This window comes from Hippopotamus amphibius, chromosome 3 (genome assembly GCF_030028045.1).
Source record: "Hippopotamus amphibius kiboko isolate mHipAmp2 chromosome 3, mHipAmp2.hap2, whole genome shotgun sequence".
NCBI classification, from domain to species: domain Eukaryota; kingdom Metazoa; phylum Chordata; class Mammalia; order Artiodactyla; family Hippopotamidae; genus Hippopotamus; species Hippopotamus amphibius.
The window spans coordinates 127,827,349-127,847,744 of NC_080188.1; the positions used below are offsets into that span (position 1 = coordinate 127,827,349).

Consider the following 20,396-nt stretch of genomic DNA (forward strand, 5'->3'; position numbering starts at 1 on the left):
CTCTAGAGCGTAGGCTCAGTAGTTGTGGAGAAAGGGCTTAGTTGCTCTGTGGCATGTGGGATTGTCCCCACCCAGAGATCAAACCCGTGTCCCCTGCATTGGCTGGTGGATTCTTAACCACTGTGCCACCAGGGAAGTCCATACATAAGCAGATTATGCTTTTTGGTTAAAAGTCAAGGTTTAAGTCCCAGAAAAAAATGTCAGTATTAGATTAGGCTCCCTATAAGTGATGGAGACCCCAAATAACAATGCTTTAAACTGGATGGAAGTTTATTTCTCCCACAGGGAGAGTGTCAGGTGATATCCAGCTGTATGGTCTTCAGGGACTCAGTCTCCTTCCACTGGCTGCTCTGCCATTCTGAGGGTATAGCCGTGTTTGTTTGTTTCCCAGCTGGCAGGATGGAGGCAGGAACAAAGAAGAAAGGGGGCAAGGAGCAAGAACCACTTATACCCCATTAGGGCAGTGCTTCCCACCTGGTATACCTCATTGCAAAGGATGCTGGGAAATGCGGTCTTTATTTTGGATGACCTTGTGCCCAGCTAGAAACCAGAGGTTCTTTTACTACAGGAGCAGAAAGCAGATCCCAAAAGGCAGAGACCAGGCTCCTCCCTGCAGCTGAGTGCACATATAAGAGACACATTCAAAGCATAATGACAACCGAAAGGCTGAAAGTGATGGCTTGGGGAAAAGACTTATGAAGAGAGAATTAACCAAAAGAAAGCTAGTATAACTACAGGCATATCAGACAAAATGGGCTATGGGGGCAAAAAGCATCCGGGATAAATTGCATCACAATTCACTGAGGCGATATAATGTTCTTAATCTATGTGCGATGAGGGATGCATTTTCCAACTATAAAGAAATCACATTTAGAGTCTGGATATTCATTATTTCCTGATGATGGTGTTGCTGTCAGTCCAACTTGGGTTACATATATTAACCAGCAAAAGTCAAGCATATTGGTCACATTACAACTTTAAGCCTGGGACTTCCCTGGTGGTGCAGTGGTTAAGAATCCACCTGCCAATGCAGGGGACATGGGTTCAAGCCCTGGCCAGGAAGATCCCACACGCCACAGCACAACTAAGCCACACGCCACAACTACTGAGCCCACGCACCATAACTACTGGAACCTGCGCCTAGATCCTGTGCTCCGCAAGAAGAGAAACCACCACAATGAGAAGCCCACTCACCACAACGAAGAGTAGCCCCCGCTCGCCACAACTAGAGAAAGCCCATGCGTAGTGACGAGACCCAATGCAGCCAAATTAATCAATTAATTAAAAAAAAACAGCAAACTTTAAACCTTATGATTCAGTGTTCTGTCAACATGTTCATGTGGACCAAGGGTTGGCAAACTTTTTCCGTGACGGGTCAGGTAGTAAAGATTTTAGGCTTTGGGGACCATACAGTTTCTGTTGCTCTGCTGTAGTAGTTTGCTTGGCGGAGCAGCCAAAGTCAATATACGAGTGTGGTTGTGTTGGAAATGTGACAAATAATGATTAAACTTGATTTATGGACACCAAAATTTGAATTTTATAAACTTTTTTTGTGTCACAAAAGCTTATTAGCCTTTGACTTTTTTTCCAACTAAAATGTGAAAACCATTCTTAGCGTGGGGGCTATGTTGGGCCTGTGGGGTACAGCTTGCTGACCCCTAAGATAGTCTTATAATAAGGAAAGTCACCACTTCTGGGATCACTTTCTGTTCAGTTAAGATTGTGAAGTAACAGAAAGTTATGGGTTAGTAGCAACTCCATATTAATTGCTAATTTGCTCACTTTCAATGAGTGGTTTTCATGTTTTCTTTTTTCCATGTTCTGATTGTATCTATTGAAATGTAATTTTATGTCTGATTAATCTGGTAATACAAACTGTGGGCTTATATTCTGTATCTTTGTTTTTTTTTTTATTTCACTGTTCTAGTTTTTATTTTATCTTACAGAAGTATTGGTCCATGTTGCATTAGAAATGAAAACTGGTCCTTTAGCTAATTTGACAGTCATTTAGGAGTTCCTGCATCTAACTGGTGCCCCCAAAAGTGCCTTGATTGGTGGCTGTGGGTAGGAAGCCTGGTTGGGCCTGGACATCAGGAGTGAGAGCAGGGGCCTGGGTATTCATTCTTTCAACAAAATCACAGAAATCTAGAGGCACTGTCCTGGCTGCTGCAGACACACGGGAGGCCAGGCCAGACCAAATACCTTCTTAACGGCACTCATGTATTACTGGGGGAGGCAGACTGTAAACATGTAAGTATATGAACAAGGTCTCGTCCACCCACACTCATTTGGTCAGTCCCTCAGTTGGTCAGCTGGGGACCAGCCCAGCTTGCTGACTGCCACCCCCACCCCCTCCCCACCGTGTCACAGAAGCCCTGGGTTATGTTCCTAACTCCTCCCTTGGCCAAGCCAGTCTCTCTGGGCCTCAGTTCCCTTGGAGGATGACCAGAAATAACCTGTGTTAAGTGCTTAGCATAAGACCTGGTGCCTTCTAAGTTTAATAAATGGTAGCTATTATGATCTCAGATGTCAGGGTTCTCAAAGATTCTGTTTCCTGGTTATTGAGATCCTGAGGTGCTTGGACCTTCCAAAATTCTTCGATGGTCTGTTTCCAATGTTCTGTGATTCTAAGTGTCTTTGATCACTGAGGTTTTCTGTCATACAGGCCCTGCCTCCTATGTCCTTTGCACTCTATGTCTCCCAACCCCTGGGCCTGGGAAGTAGGGCAGTGGGTGGAGGAGGCTGGGCTGCTGCCTCCTGCTGGCCCATATTTGGAGCTGGCTGTGGCAGCCCAGGGCCCCAGAGCCAGGCTGGAACCAGGATACCAGCCTCCAGGCCCCAGGCCTGTGTCATCTGAGTGCCCTTGGCTAGGGCCACCAGGGGAGGCACCAACGCTGCCCCTGAGTGGAGACAGGGCAGGAAGGATTCTGGCAAAGTCTGGGAGAGCCCCAGGCCCAGCTCTGCCCCTAACGTGCTGCGTGACCTTGGGCACGTCTTGGGGCATCACAACTGTCACGTGTACCATGGGGAGATGAACAGTCCTAGAGCCCTCCAGCCTACGGTGAGTCATTTTCTCAGCCTTTCCGGGAAGGGGCTGTGGCCAGGCTGGGGGTGCTGATCAGGGCTAGTGGGAAGCAAAAAGCAATTGTGGGCTGGAATTCAGCACCCCTTTTTATTAGCACAAAACACCACCAACCCCGCAGCCCCAGGGCCCGAGAATAAGTTAAGGCACAGAGCAGGGAAGGGGCGACTTTCTCAGGCCCAGGCAGTGGCCCAAGGCCCACGTGCCCCAAACTTCCTGAACAAACACCCAAGGGAACTGGGGGCTCGAGGGTCCCGGAGGGGCTTTTCCCTTGAGATGAGGGAACCGAAGCGGGGCGCGGGCCCCAGGAGCGCCCCCTAGGGACGCGAGGAGGCCGTACGTGGCCTCTCGGCGCCGACGCTGGATCCCGCCGTCCGCGCCGCCGCGTGCTCACTTCTCGAAGTAGGGCAGGTAGAAGAACTGGAAGCCGCGGTGACCCTTCACGGCGCAGTAGATGAAGATCACGTGGTAGACTGCGGGGCGGGGCCTGTCAGCGCCGGGGCCCCGCCTCGGGCCCGCCCCTCCCCGCCCCCGCCCAGCGCCCACTCGCACCTCCCGGGACCAGTAACAGGAAGCCCGGCACGAAGAAGATGGCGCTGGCGACACCTACGGGAGGGGAGGAGCGGAGGAGGGGCCGGGTCAGGGCACGGAGGCTCCCGGGCGGGGCTGCGGGGTCGCTGCCTGGGGCCGTTTCCTCCCGGGAGGGTGCTGAGCGCTGGGGGAGGTGGAAGGGCTTGCCAAGGAGCTCTGCGCACAGGAGGGGAGTGAGCGCTGCCTGCGGAGGTAGGAGGGGGCGCTCACCTGGCGAGGGGGCCACCTCCAGTCCCACGCCGGTCAGGATCAGCACTGCACACAGATGGAGCCGCGAGGGTGAGGGCAGGAGCAGGGGCCAGGAGCTGGTGACAGGGTGGGGACCTCCACCCGCCACCCCCAACGTGGCTTCGGCCTGAGGAATGGTGCCCCCCACCTAAGCTGAAGGTACCCTGGGCAGAGAACCGCCTGGGGAAGCTCACCAAGCTCTGTGTTTTCAGAGCAGGGCACCTGGCAGGCCCTGGGAAATGTTTGTGAAAGGAGAGATCTTGGTCTGCTCCTTGATGTGGCCTTTCAGTCAATCAGCAAACATTTATGGAGTAACTGCTGAGTACCTGGTACTGGGAATCCCATGGGGAAAGGCAGATGAGGTCCCTGCCCCCATGGCCCTTCCTTAGTGGAGCAACCAATAAGAACCTCCAAGCTACAACCCTGGTGATCAGGCAGCCCGGGAGCCTGGGGGATCAGGGAGGGCTTCTTGGAGGCAGCAGCACCTAAGCTGAGCAGGGGTAGCAGCAGTAGCAGTTACCATTTAGTGACCATGTACCAGGTGGTGCCATGCACTGGGCTACGTGTGTTACATACAATGCCTCATTTAATTGTCACTTTGACTGAATGAGACAGATATTACCGTCCCCATTTCACAGAAGAGGAAACTGAGGCACAGAGAGGAGAAATAACTTGCCCAGGGCTGCATTCGGAAGGTGGAGGTGATCTGACTCCAGAGGATTTGCTATGGGCATCTCACAGGCAGAAAGGAGAGGAGTATTCCAGATGGAGGGAACAGCCTGGCAAAGGCCCAGAGTCTGGAGGGAACTTGGGGCTTTCTAGGAACTTCCAAGCTTTTGGCGAGACTAGAGAGGCAACAGTCCAGGCTTGAGGAGTTTGGCAGGGCCTGTAGGACTTGGGGAGGGATGTGGACTTTGGCTAAGGACAGCTGGCATTGGGGAAGCTGGGGAGGTCACAGCTGGATCAATTTTTCAGATGCAGAGAGAGTCCTGGGTCCCCAGTTAGAGGATGGGATGGGGGGTAGATGGGGAGTTGGGCTCTGCAGCATGGGGTGGGGGGTGGTACAGCACAGAGGCTTGAAGGGCCACCATGAACTGTGCTGTGTGGTTTGTGCCCTGCACAGAGTACCTCAAAAAGGGTACAATAGGGGCTGAAAACTCACCCCCTGTACCCTGGCTTAGGGCTCTGGGCTCTGCCCATGCAAAGGAGGCATCTTTTTCTAATTCCTGTAAAGGTCCTTTATGGGCCTATGGTGGCCCACGGCAATGTCTGGCAATGTCACTGATGTGGGTTTCAATCCCACTTCACCTACTTCCCAGCTGTGGCCCTTCTGCTGAGACTGTGTCCTTATTTTTGGGCTGGGATAGTAATAATGCTTGCCTTGCTGGGTGGGAGGATGAAATGGGATGAGGCAGTTGGCCAGTGCAACTCGCAGGTGTTGGGGAAGCAGCAGCTCCCTCCCCCAAACAGACACCCAGAGCTGAGGCAAGGATGCTGCCTGGCTTTCCACTAGGGGACTCCAACTCCCTGGAGGAGGGAGGGCAGCTGCCACAGTCGGGCCCTCCCTGTGGGCTCCTCTTGATCCCAACACTAGATCCTTTCTTGGGACCCTGACTCCTCAGCCCCACAGAATGAGAAGCGTGGGAGTCAGAAAACATCTGGCTGTGGTTTCTGCCTGCTCTGGGCCTCAGTTTCCCTATCTGAGTAATGGGGGCGGGAGAGAGGTCCTTGTCAGCTCTCAGACTCCAGAGAGGGGGAAGTGACAGGTGCCCTGTGGATCGGGGTGGCAGGGCACTCTGCAGTCCTGGCCACTGGGCCCCCAGGCACATCCCTGAGCACCTGCCCCTACATGTAGGTTGTGGGTCGTGGCTCTACCTCTCACTTGCTGTGTGACCTCTGTAAGGAAGGAAAATAAGCCTGCCCTGTACCTGGGCAGGTAGACAGAGAATAAATAGTAGCTGTCATTCTCTGTTCCCTGATGGATTAAACAGGCTAAAAATAAATAAATAAGTAAATAAATAAATGGCAAAGTTTGGAGCACGGAACCAGGTTCCATTTTCAACTACGTGAGATTTCTTGGTTGTGTGACCAGGAGGCTGGACCTGCCCCCTCCCAAGGCCTCAGCTTCCTCACCTGTAAAATGGGGGTGGGGTCACAGTAGCCAGCTGCCTCCTCAGGATGCTGGGAGGCTCAGTGTGCCAGCGGGGGATGCAGAGCCTGCACAGAAGCAGGGTGGACCCCCTCATGGGGGTAGGCGGGGTATGCAGGGGGGCCTTGGGGGCACTCACCCAACCCCAGCAGGAGGAGCAGGAAGGAGGCCAGCACCACCCGGCGGTTCTTCTGGATCAAAGGGTGTTGAGTCCAGCTGGGCGGCAGCAGAGCAGGATGGGAGTGAAAGCGGCGACAGGAGGCCCACACCCTCCCGTACCCTCCCCCACCCAGAGGGCCGAGGGGGAATAGCTGGGGCTGCCTGTACTGGGGCCACAGGTGGCAGGAGCAGGGCAGGGTCTCACCTGCAGCAGGCATTGTAGGAGCGCTGAGTGCTGCTGCTGATGGTGCTAAAGGACCACTGGGAGCTGCGGATGGATGTTCGGCCAGAATCCCTACAGGACAAGCGGGCCCAGTGAGGGGGCAAGGGGAGGTGAGGAAGGAGACCCTTTGGGACAGGAGTCATGATGATGTCATGGGGGATGGTGCAGAGACTAGGGCTGGTGTTCCTGCAGGATAGGGGACACTGAGAGGGGATAGAGGTGAAGAGGAATTCAAGGGATGGGGTTTTCTGCAGGACTGGGGGTGGAGGAAAGCTGGAGATTCCTGTAGGACAAGTGACCTGTGAGAAGACAGGGGACAGACCAAGCTGGGATTTCTGCAGGATAAAGAGCTTGATGGGGTGGGTGAGGCACTAGGGTAGGGTGCAGGACAGGGGACCCCGTGTAGGAGTCTCTTGTAGGACAGGATGTGAGAGAGCTGAGTGAGGTGAGGTGGAGGACTGAGCCGGGGCCTGGGGACAGGAGCCAGAAGCATGGAGCTAGGAGTATGGGGTGGGTCCCCACCTGGCCCTGACCTGGTGCTGACTCCCCCATCCGGCTCCGGAGAGGCCTGGGCTCCATCCTCATCGTTCTCCAGGTTCTATTCCAGAACACAGGGCTCAGAGGGGTTACTGGGCTCAGGGCCTTCCTCACTCCCCTCTGGTGGAGAGGAAGAAAGCGAAGCCCATACAGCTGTTTGCCTGGCCGCTTGACAGCTGCTGCCTCTGCCCTCCACCCTCCCTGCAGAACGGGTTTGATGATTCACAGAAACTGAAACCCAGGTAGGAGGTGGGTGCTGGAGGCTCTGGCAGGGAGGAGCTGGCAGGAGCTGGTTGAGGGCTCCTTGGGTGAAGAGATCACCCAAGCTTGGGAGCCAGGGTGGAGCTGTCAGGATGCTCTTTCAGGGGCCCAGTATGGTACCTCTGGATTTGGGGTGCTGGGGAAGAGCAGGTCAATGGTTTCCAGTTTGGGGCAAAGGAATCTAGTTCAGGTTTCCAAGAAAAGAATTCTAGACCTGGTGGAGGTCCTTTGGGAAAAGGGGGATTTCCAGTTTAGTGGAAACCAAGGCATGGGGCAAGGACTTATCATGTGAGTGGTGGCCTCCAGCTCTGGAGGGAAGGATGGGGTGGGGACTTCCAGAATAGAAGAGGGGGTGCTGGTTCCCGTTGGATTATCTGGCCTTGGGCTCAGGGGGCTGCTTCTGAGTATAGACAAGGTCTGGTTCAGGTACTAAAGAGTCCCCCAGCCCTGTGGGGTAAGGGTAGGGAGGGTCAGTACCCGGGATCGGTGGGGACTCTAGGGCTGGGATCTCCAGCTGGGGGTGGGGTACAAGCTCCTGGGTCTCGGATCCGGGCTCTCCAGTGGTGGCTGGGGACCGAAATCAGAGCTGAGAGGGTCTGGGCAGGGATCTGGATCAGTGGTCACGTCCGGGGGGCGGTCTCCCGCTCCGGCTGAGGCCTGTTGTCAGATTCTCCCGAGTTGGGGTTGTCCAGGGTCCGGCCTGGGGTCCGCCCAGACCCGGGGGTGGGGGGGGGAGCGAGGTGGTCCGGGCGGTTCACCTGGTAGCGCAGCCGGGACTGCTTGTCCTCGTCGGCCACCTCGAACCGGGCCCGGCGCTCGAAATGCAGCGGCCCGAAGCGGGCGATCCCGCTGGACTCGGGCCCAGGGCCCGCGTCCTCCAGGGACAGCTCGAAGGCGTCATCGATGCTGAACTGGGGCCGGGCGGCGCTCATGGCCCCGGCCCGCTCAGGCGCCCAGCGCGGTCGCCATCTGTGCCCACCGGCCCCGCCCCCGCCCCTGCGCGCAGGCCCCGCCCCGCGCCGTCGTCTAGGTTGCTCGATGGTCCGGCGCCCCGGACGAGGCCCCGCCCTCACATAACGGTCCCTCCCCCGCCCGCCTTCAGCAGGCCAGAGCTGCCGAGCGCCGAGCAGACTAGCGGACAGGGCCTTCTCTCGTCCGGACCGAGCTGGGCTCGCCGCGCCGCCCAGCGGCTGTCTCGGCGAGCGACAGCGGGTGCCGCTCTCGGACGCAATGCCTGGGTCTGTGCAAGGGGTTTGGAGGGGCTGCCACGCGCCAGCCTTCCAGACCCAGATGAAGCTGTCTGTATCCCAGCCCGCTGCAAGGAGACTCCTGGGGACCGTTTCCCCACGCTTATTCACCACGGCCGGGCACTGGAGGGGGATTGTCGCCACCGTACAGATGTGGAAATAGGCTCAGAGAGTTTATGTGGCTTGCACTCTCCTCCAATTCGGTCTCCACACAGCAAGCAAAGTGGTATTTATTTATTTATTTATTTATTTATTTAATTTATTTATTAATTTTTTAAGTGGTCTTTTGAAACATCTGATCCTTTTCCTCTGTGTTAGTCTTAAATAAAACTTTTTTTTTTTTAAAGTATGCGCCCAAGTCACTCCTTTGCATAAAACCGTCCCTAGGTTTTCCACTGTGGTCAGAATAATATCTGAACTCTTGACTAAGGCCCACAAAGCTCTGAATGCTCTGGTCCCTGCCTACCTCTCCTAATCTCATCAAGTCCCTGTCTGCCGCTCTCTCATCTCACTCAGCTACACAGGCCAAGCTCGTTCGCGTCTGAGGGCCTTTGCACGTGCCTTTTTTTTTCTATGCCTGGCAAGCACTTAACCCTGCTCTTTCACAGGGGGATCTTTTCATCATCCGTGTCCCTGCTCTAGTGTCACCTCTCAGAGAAGCCATCCCTGACTCTGCAACCTAAAGTCAGTTTCACATCACAAAGCACTTACCTGAAATTACCTTATTTTACACTGTCTTATTCACCACTGTGTCCACTGTGCCCAGAACAATGTTTGGCACTAAGTAGATCCTCGATAAGTATTTGTGGAAGACACGAATGCGTGCTTTGCCTAAATCCCAAATGCTTTCAAGTGGTGGAACTGGAATTTGAACGCAGGTCCACCTAGCTCTAGGGGTGCTCCTCCTCCCCCCCCCCCACTTCGTTTTATGCCCTCCTGTGCAGATCTGTCAATCCTGCATCTCAGTTTGTGACACATCATCACTATGAACAAGGCCCATCTTGAGTCACATTTATTTATTTTCCCTCCTTCTCGCCTCGTTTTTCCTCCTCCCCGCCTCGTTTTTCCTCCTCCCTTCCATCAGACCGCACATCAGTGTGCTCAGTCTGCTGCCTTGAATCCTGCTTGGCCCTCTACTCCACATGGTAGTGGGTGTGTTTGCAATTTACAAACATGGTATCATTTATAAAACTCATTCTGTTGTTTACATTTTTACATTTTTACACTCAACACTAATGTTTTCCATCTGCATCTCATTTTTGTTTTTACATCAAATAAACTTTATTTTGGCATAATTTTAGACTTACAGAAAAGATTCAAAGATAGTATGGAGAATTCTCATATATCCTTTGCCCAGATTCATCTACAATAGACATTTTTTATAATCATGATACATTTGTTAAAACTAAGACATTATCATGGGCACATTATTATTAACTAAACTCTAGATTCTATTTGGATTTTGCCAGTTTTCCTCTAATGTCCTTTTTCTGTTCCAGCCTGCATCTCATTTTTGCTTCTACCGGCTACGTGGCATACCGTGTTGAGCATCTAGCACTTTTATTATCCACCACACCCCTCAATGGTACACGCTTAGCTTGGCCTCAAAGCCCCCGTCACATAAGTTGCTGTTGTGAATATCTTTCACACCGTCCCCTTACGGAGTGTGGGAAAATCTCTCTTGAAGTAGGGCTCCCTGGCCATAGGGTACATGTACCCTTGACTTCACAAAGTACCATGGATGATCTCATGAATGGCTGTGCAAATCTGTACACCCACCACGCGGGTTCCAGTTTTCTCTAGGCACTCAGTATTCCGGCTTTGTACTGGCTGATGAATCTAAAGTTGTGCCTCGTTTTCATCTGGGGTCTCTGACAACAAGAGAATGTGAACAGCTCTTCATGTACTTGTCAGTTCACGGTGGCTCCTCTTCTGTGAATTGTCTGTTCCTATCCTTTGTCCTTTTTTTTTTTCTATTCGGTTTCTAGCCTTTTTCCTGATGATTTGCATGTCTGTACATATCTAAGTATTAATCCCTTGCTGGCTTTTGTTGTTGCATATATCTCTTCCCTGTTTGTCTTTGTCTCCTTACTTTGTCTAAGGTGCCCTTAGTTAAAGAACAATCCTCATTTTTATATAGTCAAATCCATCAGGTTTGTGCTCTTTGAGTCTTGTTTGAAGTGTTTCCTGAGATTACAAAGATAGTCTCCAACATCGTATTCTACTGGCCTGTTAGCTTTACTCTCTAGAAAAGTGTTGCAACAAGATGGTTCACTGACTCTGAACTCAAACTTCTTGCACTAGAATTCCAGTCTTCTCACTAGCTTTGGGATCTTGGAGGGCCAGGACTAGGCTGAGGGGAGTAAGGTACTCCCCTTGGGTGAAAAATTTAAGGGGACACCAAAAAACTCAGCAAGCAAGATCAATAATATTTTAATGTATTGTTGTTTTTCTAAAAAATCAAATTTAAGGCAAAAATTCATGATGAACAAAATATCAACATTTTAAATAAAAACAGGATTCGATCTTGCATGACTCACTTCACCCTGGTCCTGGCCTTGCTTGGAGCAAGTTACATGACCTCTCTGTGCCTCAGTTTCCTCATTTGTCAGATGGAGGCAGTAACAATGTTCCGCTCATAACAAAGTTAGTATTAAATGAGTTAGTACATAGTAAGGAGCATAACACAATGCCTGGCACAGGTAAGTACTTAATCCATGTTAAGTATTGTAACAATTCATGAGATCCTTAACCCTATGGTTTCTGCCTTCCATTGTGGTGCAAGAAGAGACTCAGATGTATTTCAGTGCAGAGAGAGCCTGTTTCCTCAGCACTGTCCACCAAACAATCAGTGCTTTCTCCCTCTGAACCTTGGTGCCATTTTTATCACACATCAAGTATATTGTTGCTAACATATATGTATCTATGTTAAGCACTCTTTCTGGTGCCTTTTATTTTAGGCTCTCTTTTTGGTGCCTTTGGTCCACTTGACTAATTCTCAGCCAGTATCATGTGCTTTTTACTGCTGTGGTTTGCTGTGTGGTTTAATATGGCAGGGCAAGTCCCCCGTATTGGTCATCTTTTTCAATGTTGATCTAGATTTTCATGGACTTTTATTCTTCTACAAAAATATTACAAAAATAATCTTCAAAAATCCTCCCAATTATCACTGGGACTTCATTTCTAGATTAATTTTAGTTTAAATGTTAAACTGTTCTAGTCATTAGCAAGGTATGCCACTTCAGTTACTCATATCTTCTTTTATGTCCTTAAAAGTTTTTTTCTCCAGAAAGTTCTGGGCTGTGTTCTTATTTCCTAAGTAGTATTTGATTTTTATTGCTATTATGAATGGTACCTTATTTTCTACTATATGTTGGCATGGGTTATTGATAGTGTTAAGAGTGTTATTAATTTTGGATAGCTTATTTTATATCTCTGTAACATTGCTGACTCTCTAACTTATTAAAATTATCTGTAGATTCTGTTGGATTTTCTACGTAGATATAATCACTCATTTTTTTTTCTTGGTTTATTGCTTTGGCCAGGACTTCTAATACTTTGCTAAGCAGCATCATTGATAGAGAGCATTTCTATTCATCATCATACTTAATTGTATATAGCCTGTGTCTTCCTAAGAAAGTTCCTCTTTTTTCCTAACTCTGAGTTATCATAAATAGTCTTCAAAGCAAACTTTATCAAATGTCTTTTCTGCATCTTTGGAGATAATTATGAGTTTTCTCCTTTAATGCACTGATGTGATGAATTATAGTAATGGATGTTTGTTTGTTTCTTTCTTTCTCTTTTTTTTTGCCACGGGGTGTGGCACGTGGGATCTTAGTTCCCTGACCAGGGATCAAACCCATGCCCCCTGCACTGGAAGCGCAGAGGACTAGCCACTGGGCCACCAGGTAAGTCCAGTAATGGGTGTTTCTAATGTTAAACCATTCATAATTCTTGGAATGAGCCCTACTTGATCTTGATGTTTATTTGAAAAAAAAATTTAAAATTTTAATTGTGGTTAAATACACATAACATAAAATTTACTATCTTAAACATTTTAAAGATGTGTTAACTATATTCATGGGAATTCCCTGGTGGCCTAGTGATTAGGATTCCAGGCTTTCACTGCCATGGCCTGGGTTCAGCCTCTGGTTGGGGAACTGAGATCCCACAAGCCATGTGGCAAAAAACAAAACAAAACCAACCCCCCCCCAAACTATATTCATATTGTTGTACAACCAATCTCCAGGACTTTTTCATATTGCAAAACTAAAATTGTATACCCATTAAACAACTACTCTTCATTTCCTTCCCTCCCCCCTCACTCAACGACCATCCAAATTTGTCTAAGAATCTGACTACTCTAGGTACCTCATGTAAGTGGAATCATGCAGTATTTGTCTTCTTGTGAATGACTTTCACTTAGCATATTGAGGCATTCTTATATATACTAGTGGATTCAATTAGCTGAACATTCACATAGGATTTTTCGTACCTGTATTTATTAGTAAAGTGGGTGTATACTCTTCTTGCCTTATGGTGTAATTAACCAGTTCAGAATCAAGATTAAACTAGCCTCATAAAGTAGGTTGGTTGGCTTTCCCTCTTCTTCCATTTTCTGGAACAATCTGTGTAAAATACGGACTACTTGTTGCTTCAGAATTTGGCAGAACTTGCCTGTAAAACTTCCTGTGTGGGTAAAAAACAAAAGCTGAAAACAAACAAAGCATGTTTCCCTTTCACCCCAGAGGTTCCACCTCTCTCAGGGGACTTCTTGGAGGAAATGCACCAGCATAAATATCTGAAGCCCTTAGCACGTGGGTCAAAGGGGACGGACAATAATTCTTCGCAGTTATGAGGATGGAATGAAGGCAGTGCACAGACCCCAAGACATTCCCTTTCTTCGGTTACCTATACCTCGAAAGTGGGAGCAGTAGACTTACAGCTATTCTTCACAGCTAGTTTCCAGAGGCGGAGAGAAATGTTGTTCTAGCCCCGGAAGTGCCTCACTTCTATCATTCCTGCATTCCCTAATATTCACTGGGCACCTACTATATGCCAGACACGGCGGAGGACTCCGTGGTGGCGACACATCCACCCCGACCCTACAAGGGGCTGTCAGTCTCTTGGGGAGCTTATGGTTCCCACAGGAATACAGAAACCCTCCATTCTCTTTTTACTCCTAGATTTACTTATTTATTTATTTTTAAAGAGAAAAATCCAGGATGCAAAAGTCACGACTATTGTGCTAACGCTAAAAGGAAAGAAAAGCCCGGGAAAGGAATACACAAAAACAGTAGTTTTAGGGAGTGGCGTTACTTTTGGCCCTCACATCCCCCCCGCCCCCGCTCCATCCTCGTTCTGGAACGCCGTTATATGACTCCTACAACTTTAAATAGAGTGGCACACGGCCACTTGGGAGGGCCCGGTCCAAATCAGTTCAATGACACAATTGCTAGGGACGGCCCCGCCCCGCCCCTCAGGCTCCGGCCCCGCCTCTCACAAGCCCCGCCCCTCCCCTAGACAGTCTCAGGCCCCGCCCCTGCTCAGACCCGCAGTGGAGAGAACCAATCACTGTCCGTTTCCACGGAAGGCCCTTTTCGGCGTCTGCCCTTAGCCGAAATGGCGCCCTCTCGGAAGTTGCCGAAATTCTAGAAGTTGCCGAAGCAGGTCCGGAAGCTGCCGAGCGAGTCCGGAAGTTGCCGAAAGAGAGCAGCGGGGAAGGAGGATGGCGGATATCATCGCAAGACTCCGGGAGGACGGGATCCAAAAGCGTCTGATACAGGAGGGCCGAGGAGAGCTCCCTGACTTTCAGGATGGAACGAAGGTTCGTGTTTACTCCCTTGCCCGTAACCCTTACGTGGCGCGGTGCGCATGCGACGCGGGAGGAGGCCTTAGGCGAGAGATTGCGCATGCCCAGATAGCGGTGGTCGGTGACCCTACCGCTCACGTGCCGAGCTCGACGCTGATTGGTCTGGATTTAAGTAGGGAGTGAATTCGGCTGCGTCTGCTCCTCCCCCTGGTTTGGCCCTGTGGCCACATTGGTCTGCGAGGCCGTCAAACATCATCAACAGGTTGCGGGAGGTAGCGGGGGTGGGGTGGGGCTGGGGCTGGGGGTGAGGGGTTGACCCCATTGCTTGCGCAGACCCAGCATTGGAGAAGACCCTAAACCAGAAACTTCATTACTGCGTAGGGCCCCTGGGTTGCAAGGTTCAAGATCTATAGATGAAAGGGCCTTCTGAAGACATAGACCAGCTCCCATTGCTTAGATGGGAAAACAAGCCCTGGGACGCACAAACCCAGAAAACGGTCCCAGAGGTCAGGTCAGCCGGGCCAGAACCCTTTTGGCAGCTTTCCGACTGCCCGACGTGGCGTTGCCCCGGACAGATAAGGGCTGGGAAGTAAAGAGCCTCCCATCTTCCTCTTTTGCACATCCAGGCCTAGCCTCTCCCGCCCCTTCCCCTAAACAATATACATCTCCAGGCTTACCTGCTTCTGCTCACGCAGTTCCCTCCTCCTAGAGGGCATTTCCCAGTTGCCACTTGCGTGTAGAGTGAGGAGCTTCCTGGAGGCAGCCCCTGTGCCCAGCAGAGCAGTCACATAGGACATGCATATTGAGCGAATGAGTAAGGATCCTGGCCCCTGCAATAACTGAAGTGACATACCTTGTTGATAACTAGAACAGTTTAACATTTAAAACATTCTGGGGACACAGAAAGTAAGAGCTACTGTGCTGACAGGAACTATGCTGAGATCTGGCAGGTAAAGAGCCTGGCCTCGCTTGCTGTGAATGCTCTGAGGCAGAGCTGCACAGCCCTAGTGATCAGTGATACCAAAAGGGATCCTTTCTGCGATGAGAGAAGGGATGTGGATGTGGGTGGATTCCCCCATGGGCTGGGAGCTTGGTAGCCTTGAAGAAGGTCCTGGCAAGGGAGATCCTGGGTGAAACAGGCACCACCTGGAGAAAACACTGTTAAAATAGTGAAGATCTGTGAACAATGACACTGAAAGAACAGGGACAGGTAAATTAAAAAAACAATCACCCCATTGGTTGAGCGCTCATATGAGCACCGTGCTAAATGCTTCACAAGTTTATTTTCTTTCATTCTCACAAGGTGGGGGTAGGTACTATTGTTGACTCTATTTTACTGATGCGGAAACGGAGTTCAGAGAAGTGGCTAGGGGTGGCAGTAAAGAGTGTGGGTTCCTCTAACCATATCCTGTAGGGGGTTCAGTCTTTAGACCTCTTCTCTCTTCACTCACCCTGAGATGATCTCATCCAAGCACATCTCTTTTAAAAAACTCTCCATGCCAGGATTACTCCCAAAGGTCTAGCCTTCCCTCTCCCTTAAAGTTGCTGTCTGGCTCCCAGCTCACCATCTCCACCTGGATGTCTGGTTGGCAACTCAAACTTCACCTGCTCCCCCCAAGCCTTCCCATCTCAGTTAAGGGTCCCTCCAGCCTTCCGGTTGTTCAGGTCCAAAACCTCCCAGTCTCCATGCCCTCTCCCATTCTCTCACCTCCTACAGAAGATCCTGAAAATACATCCAGGATCTGACCACTTCTCACCACTTCTACCACCACCACCCTGGTCCAGGCCACTCTCCCCTGGGTTATTGTGGTAACCTCCTAACTCACCTTCATGCTTCTGTCCTCCCATTACCAGCGCCCCCCCCCCCCCCCCCCCGCCCCGCCCCAAGCCTATTCTCATCCCAGCAGTAGCAGAACCTGCATCAGATTATGTCCCTCCTCTGCTTTGAGCCATCTGGTCCTCACCAGGGCCTGCAGTGCAGGCTCTGTGGGGGCCATCCCTGCTGACCCGGTGACCCCATGATGTACCACCCATCTCCCTCGTTCACTCTGCTTCTGCTATTCTGGCCTCCTGCTTTGTGAACACACCGCACACTGTCTGTCCCTCTGCAAGGCTTTTGCACTTGCTATTCTTTTGGCCTGGATAGTTCCTACCCCTTCATACCCCAGCATCTGCCTGGCTTGCTTCTCCCGTACTCCCTTCAGATCTCTGCTTTTTTTTTTTTTTTTTTTGGCTACACAGCATGGCTTTCGGAATCTTGGTTCCCTGACCAGGGATTGAACCCAGGCCCTGGCAATGAAAGCGCTGAGTCCTAACCACTGGAGCACCAGGGGAGTCCCTTACATCTCTGCCTAAATGTTATCCTCCTGCCTCCTTAACTGCCGCATTTTGTTTTCTGATCCATATCACTTAGCTCAACCTCACATAACGTGTTTTGTTTGAGGCCCGTCTCTTTCCTCTAGAAGTTCCACGTGAGCTCCATGGGGGCAGGGACTTTTGTCTGTTTTGTTCACTGCTGGGCCTAGCGCAGAGCTCAAGCACGTCGTAGGTGCTCAGTTAACATTTGTTGAGAGAATGATTAGAGCCAGATTGCTTGGGCTCCCATCCCAGCCCATCCACCCACTAGCCACGTGACTTGAACTGCTTCCCTCTCTGTGATAGTGTCCTCACCTGGGTGATGCGGTAAAGCCAGGTGTAAGGTCGGGTGGTTACCCCGGGTGAGCCCCGTCCCTTGTGCCATCTGCAGGCTGGGCTTCTCTTTGGGGGTTGGCGGAAGGCCGTGCCCTTGTCTGATCCCATTTGTGGTCCACAGGCCACTTTCCACTACCGGACCCTGCGCAGTGATGAGGGTGCTGTGCTGGACGACAGCCGGGTGCGAGGCAAGCCCATGGAGCTCATTATTGGCAAGAAGTTCAAGCTGCCCGTGTGGGAGACCATCGTGCGCACCATGCGGGAGGGGGAGATCGCCCAGTTCTGCTGCGACATCAAGGTACCCCATGCCCCACGCCCACCTGCACCTGTCCACCCACGTCCGATTCCCCGTTCCAGGGCCTCTGCCCTGGCTAGGCCACCACCCAGCCACAGGGCACCACCCACTCCGTGGAGTACCTGGCCCCTCTTCTGCCTTTTCCTCTCCCTTAGCCTGACTGCAGCCAGGGACTGGCTCTCACATGCAGTGACCCACACAAGTCCTTGAATCAAACCCCTCTGGCTCCTGGTCAATGTCGGGCAAAAGCGTAAGCTGGAGATGTTCACATGACCCCACAGGGTGTCCCTCTCACACGTCTCACTGTGTTTCCATCCGCTTGCTGGCCAAGATCCTTCCTCCCACTTCAAACTGAATTCCTGAGTCACCACCCCCAGGAAGCCTTCCATGACTGCTTGTGGTTGACTTGAACTCCTCCTCTGGGTTCTCCAACCTCTCATGCTCTGCATGGCAAGGATCTGGTCCTCTGTCCGTGTCTAAGCTACTTCAGGGCAGGGATTGGGCCCGTTTACCTTCAAAAGGCCCACTGTGGGCCAGCCCAGAGCCAAGACTCAGAACATATCTGCTGACTGGCTGAATGTTAGCTGAGCAGGCTGCCCTGTGCAGGGTCAGTGAGAGGATCTGCTTAGACTGGGGTACGGGTGGTCTGGCTCCCACCATCCCGGCAGATGTTCCTAGTGGAAGGTCAAAAGTTAGATCCCCGGGACTTCCCTGGCACTCCAGTGGTTAGGACTCGGCACTTTCACTGCCATGGCCCCAGGTTCAATCCCTCGTCAGGGAACCAAGATCCCACAAGCCTCGTGGCAAAAAAAAAAAAAAAAAAAAAAAGGTAGGTCTCCAATGCCTGAGGGTCTCTCCTGAGGGGTTTGAAGTTGCTGCCCTAAACCCACCTTGGAGATAGGCCCTGAAAGGGCTGGGGGTGGGGCAGGAAAGAAGAGTCACTGGGAACAGAATGTGGAGGGACCCCATTAATGGTGAGGAGTCCAACTTGTGGGCTGCAAGCCTGGAAGGAGGAGGAGGAAGAGGTAAGAATTCTACTGGGCTTATAAGGACAGGGGAGACAGGTTGACAGCGGTAGTTTATGTTTGTGTGGAAGGTGGGAGGGGTAGGTGCTTGGCTTGATCTGGTGGCCAGAAAGTGTGGCAGAAGCTGAGCCTGCACCAGTCTGGAGGGCTGGGAGGCCAGGGGAGTCCCTAGGGAAAAGCCCCCCTCTGGGCTTCAGTGTCCTTTCTCGGTGATGGGGACGGGAGCTGGGCCTCTTGGGCCGGTGGCCAGCCAGCCCACGCTGATAGAGCCCCTGGCGCCCACTCATCCTTCTGTAGCATGTGGTCCTTTATCCGCTGGTGGCCAAGAGTCTGCGCAACATCGCAGCCGGCAAGGACCCCCTGGAGGGCCAGCGGCACTGCTGCGGCATCGCGCACATGCACGAGCACAGCTCCCTGGGCCATGCCGATCTGGACGCCCTGCAGAAGAACCCCCAGCCTCTCATCTTCGACATCGAGATGCTTAAGGTGAGGGGCCACCAAGCACCTGGCACCTCGCCACACCCACCACTGCCCAGCTTCAGAGTGGGTGCCGGACTCGCCTGCCTGCTCAGAGCTGGTGGGCTCACTGACTGTGTGTGTGGGGGGCGGGGCTGGGGCAGGGCAGGTACAAGGATACCTGGGTGGAACCTCTGGCAGTGCCCTCCGCCTCCTTCAGGTCTCTGCGAGGGCAGGGATTTCCACCATCTCGTTCACTGCTCTGTTTCTAGAACCAGACACAGTGCTGGGCACATAGGAGATGCTACATAAACGTCTGTTGAATGAATGGACGATAAATGAACAAGTGATTCTGCTTCCGGTATCCCATGTCCCAGGCTCGGCCAGCCCAGACGCTGGCCCTGGGCCCTGATGTGACCTATGGCCCGGCAGGTGGAGAACCCTGGCACGTACCAGCAGGACCCATGGGCCATGACGGATGAGGAGAAGGCAAAGGCAGTGCCGGTCATCCACCAGGAGGGCAACCGGTTGTACCGCGAGGGCCATGTGAAGGAGGCCGCCGCCAAGTACTGCGACGCCATCGCCTGCCTCAAGAACCTGCAGATGAAGGTGCTGCCTGGAGGCTGCGCTGGGTGAGTGGAAGGGGTGAGGTGGGGCCAGGGGGCCCCAGTGTCAGCATCTTTTGCCCTCTCCCTGCCCTGGTGCCCCCAGGAGCAGCCTGGGTCTCCTGATTGGATCCAGCTGGATCAACAGATCACTCCGCTGCTGCTCAACTATTGTCAGTGCAAGCTGGTGGCCCAGGAGTATTACGAGGTGCTGGACCACTGCTCCTCCATCCTCAATAAGTATGATGGTGAGCGCTGGGCACTGGGCCACCTGGGTGGGCCAACAAGTGGTCAGGCGAGGGGCCTCCTCCGTCACCACTGGGCACCGGGGCACAAAACCGAGCCTTTAATATCACCCCTATTCTGAACCCCCATGGGAGCCCAACCAAATATCGTCCACTCAGGCAGGGCCATGGGCCCTGTTGTGCCAGTGAGGTATGAATGGGGCGTGGGGGTGGGGTTGGCGTCCTCGTGGGCTCTGTCCCATGATGGGCCCCTGGTGCCAGAAGTCAAGCTGGGTCGCTGGCTGGTCCCACCCTCATGCCCTTGTGTGCCTGCTGCCCACGGGCACCCCCTGCAGACAACGTCAAGGCCTACTTCAAGCGAGGCAAGGCGCACGCGGCCGTGTGGAATGCCCAGGAGGCCCAGGCTGACTTTGCCAAGGTGCTGGAGCTGGACTCTGCCCTGGCGCCAGTTGTGAGCCGCGAGCTGCGGGCCCTCGAGGCACGGATCCGACAGAAGGACGAGGAGGACAAGGCCCGCTTCCGGGGCATCTTCACCCACTGATAGGGCCTGCTGGCCTGGCCACCCTGCCCAGCTCACTGTTGCTGCTGCCAGCCCTCCCACCCCCACTCTATCATGCTTCTCTGTATATAAAGGCCGTATTTATCTCTGTCTCTCTTTGGACCTGCTGAACTGATCCACTGGGAGAGCTGGGGTCATCACCCCTCTTTTCCTGGTCCTTGGGTGGTTTGGGGAGGCAAAGAATTGGAGTTCTAATCCCAGCTCCCCATTCACCAGCTCTGAGATCTCTTT

The 20,396-nt window shown here is 52.3% G+C and overlaps 2 protein-coding genes across 12 annotated transcripts; one reads left to right on the forward strand and one right to left on the reverse strand.

The window, feature by feature from the left end:
- Positions 1-1,560: 1,560 nt before the first annotated feature.
- TMEM134 (transmembrane protein 134) lies at positions 1,561-8,246 on the reverse strand. Of its 11 annotated transcripts, XM_057729274.1 has the most exons (7): positions 7,989-8,243; positions 6,966-7,030; positions 6,415-6,504; positions 6,190-6,266; positions 3,884-3,928; positions 3,635-3,688; positions 3,325-3,555 (listed from the first exon to the last, which is right to left on the reverse strand). In XM_057729274.1, the coding sequence occupies exons 1-7, from the start codon at positions 8,160-8,162 to the stop codon at positions 3,473-3,475; spliced, it is 588 nt and encodes a 195-aa protein (XP_057585257.1). In that variant the 5' UTR covers positions 8,163-8,243; the 3' UTR covers positions 3,325-3,472. The 11 variants fall into 11 exon arrangements, with proteins under 11 accessions (XP_057585256.1, XP_057585255.1, XP_057585254.1 ...); XM_057729270.1 differs by lacking the exon at positions 6,190-6,266 and having other exon boundaries at positions 1,624-3,555; positions 7,989-8,244; XM_057729277.1 differs by lacking the exon at positions 3,884-3,928 and having other exon boundaries at positions 3,157-3,555; positions 7,989-8,244.
- A 209-nt stretch (positions 8,247-8,455) lies between these two features.
- On the forward strand, positions 8,456-20,255 carry AIP (aryl hydrocarbon receptor interacting protein). Its single transcript, XM_057729269.1, has 8 exons — positions 8,456-8,703; positions 12,316-12,385; positions 14,071-14,304; positions 17,102-17,278; positions 18,598-18,786; positions 19,189-19,365; positions 19,468-19,609; positions 19,942-20,255. The coding sequence occupies exons 3-8, from the start codon at positions 14,206-14,208 to the stop codon at positions 20,145-20,147; spliced, it is 990 nt and encodes a 329-aa protein (XP_057585252.1). The 5' UTR covers positions 8,456-8,703; positions 12,316-12,385; positions 14,071-14,205; the 3' UTR covers positions 20,148-20,255.
- The last annotated feature ends 141 nt before the right edge of the window (positions 20,256-20,396 follow it).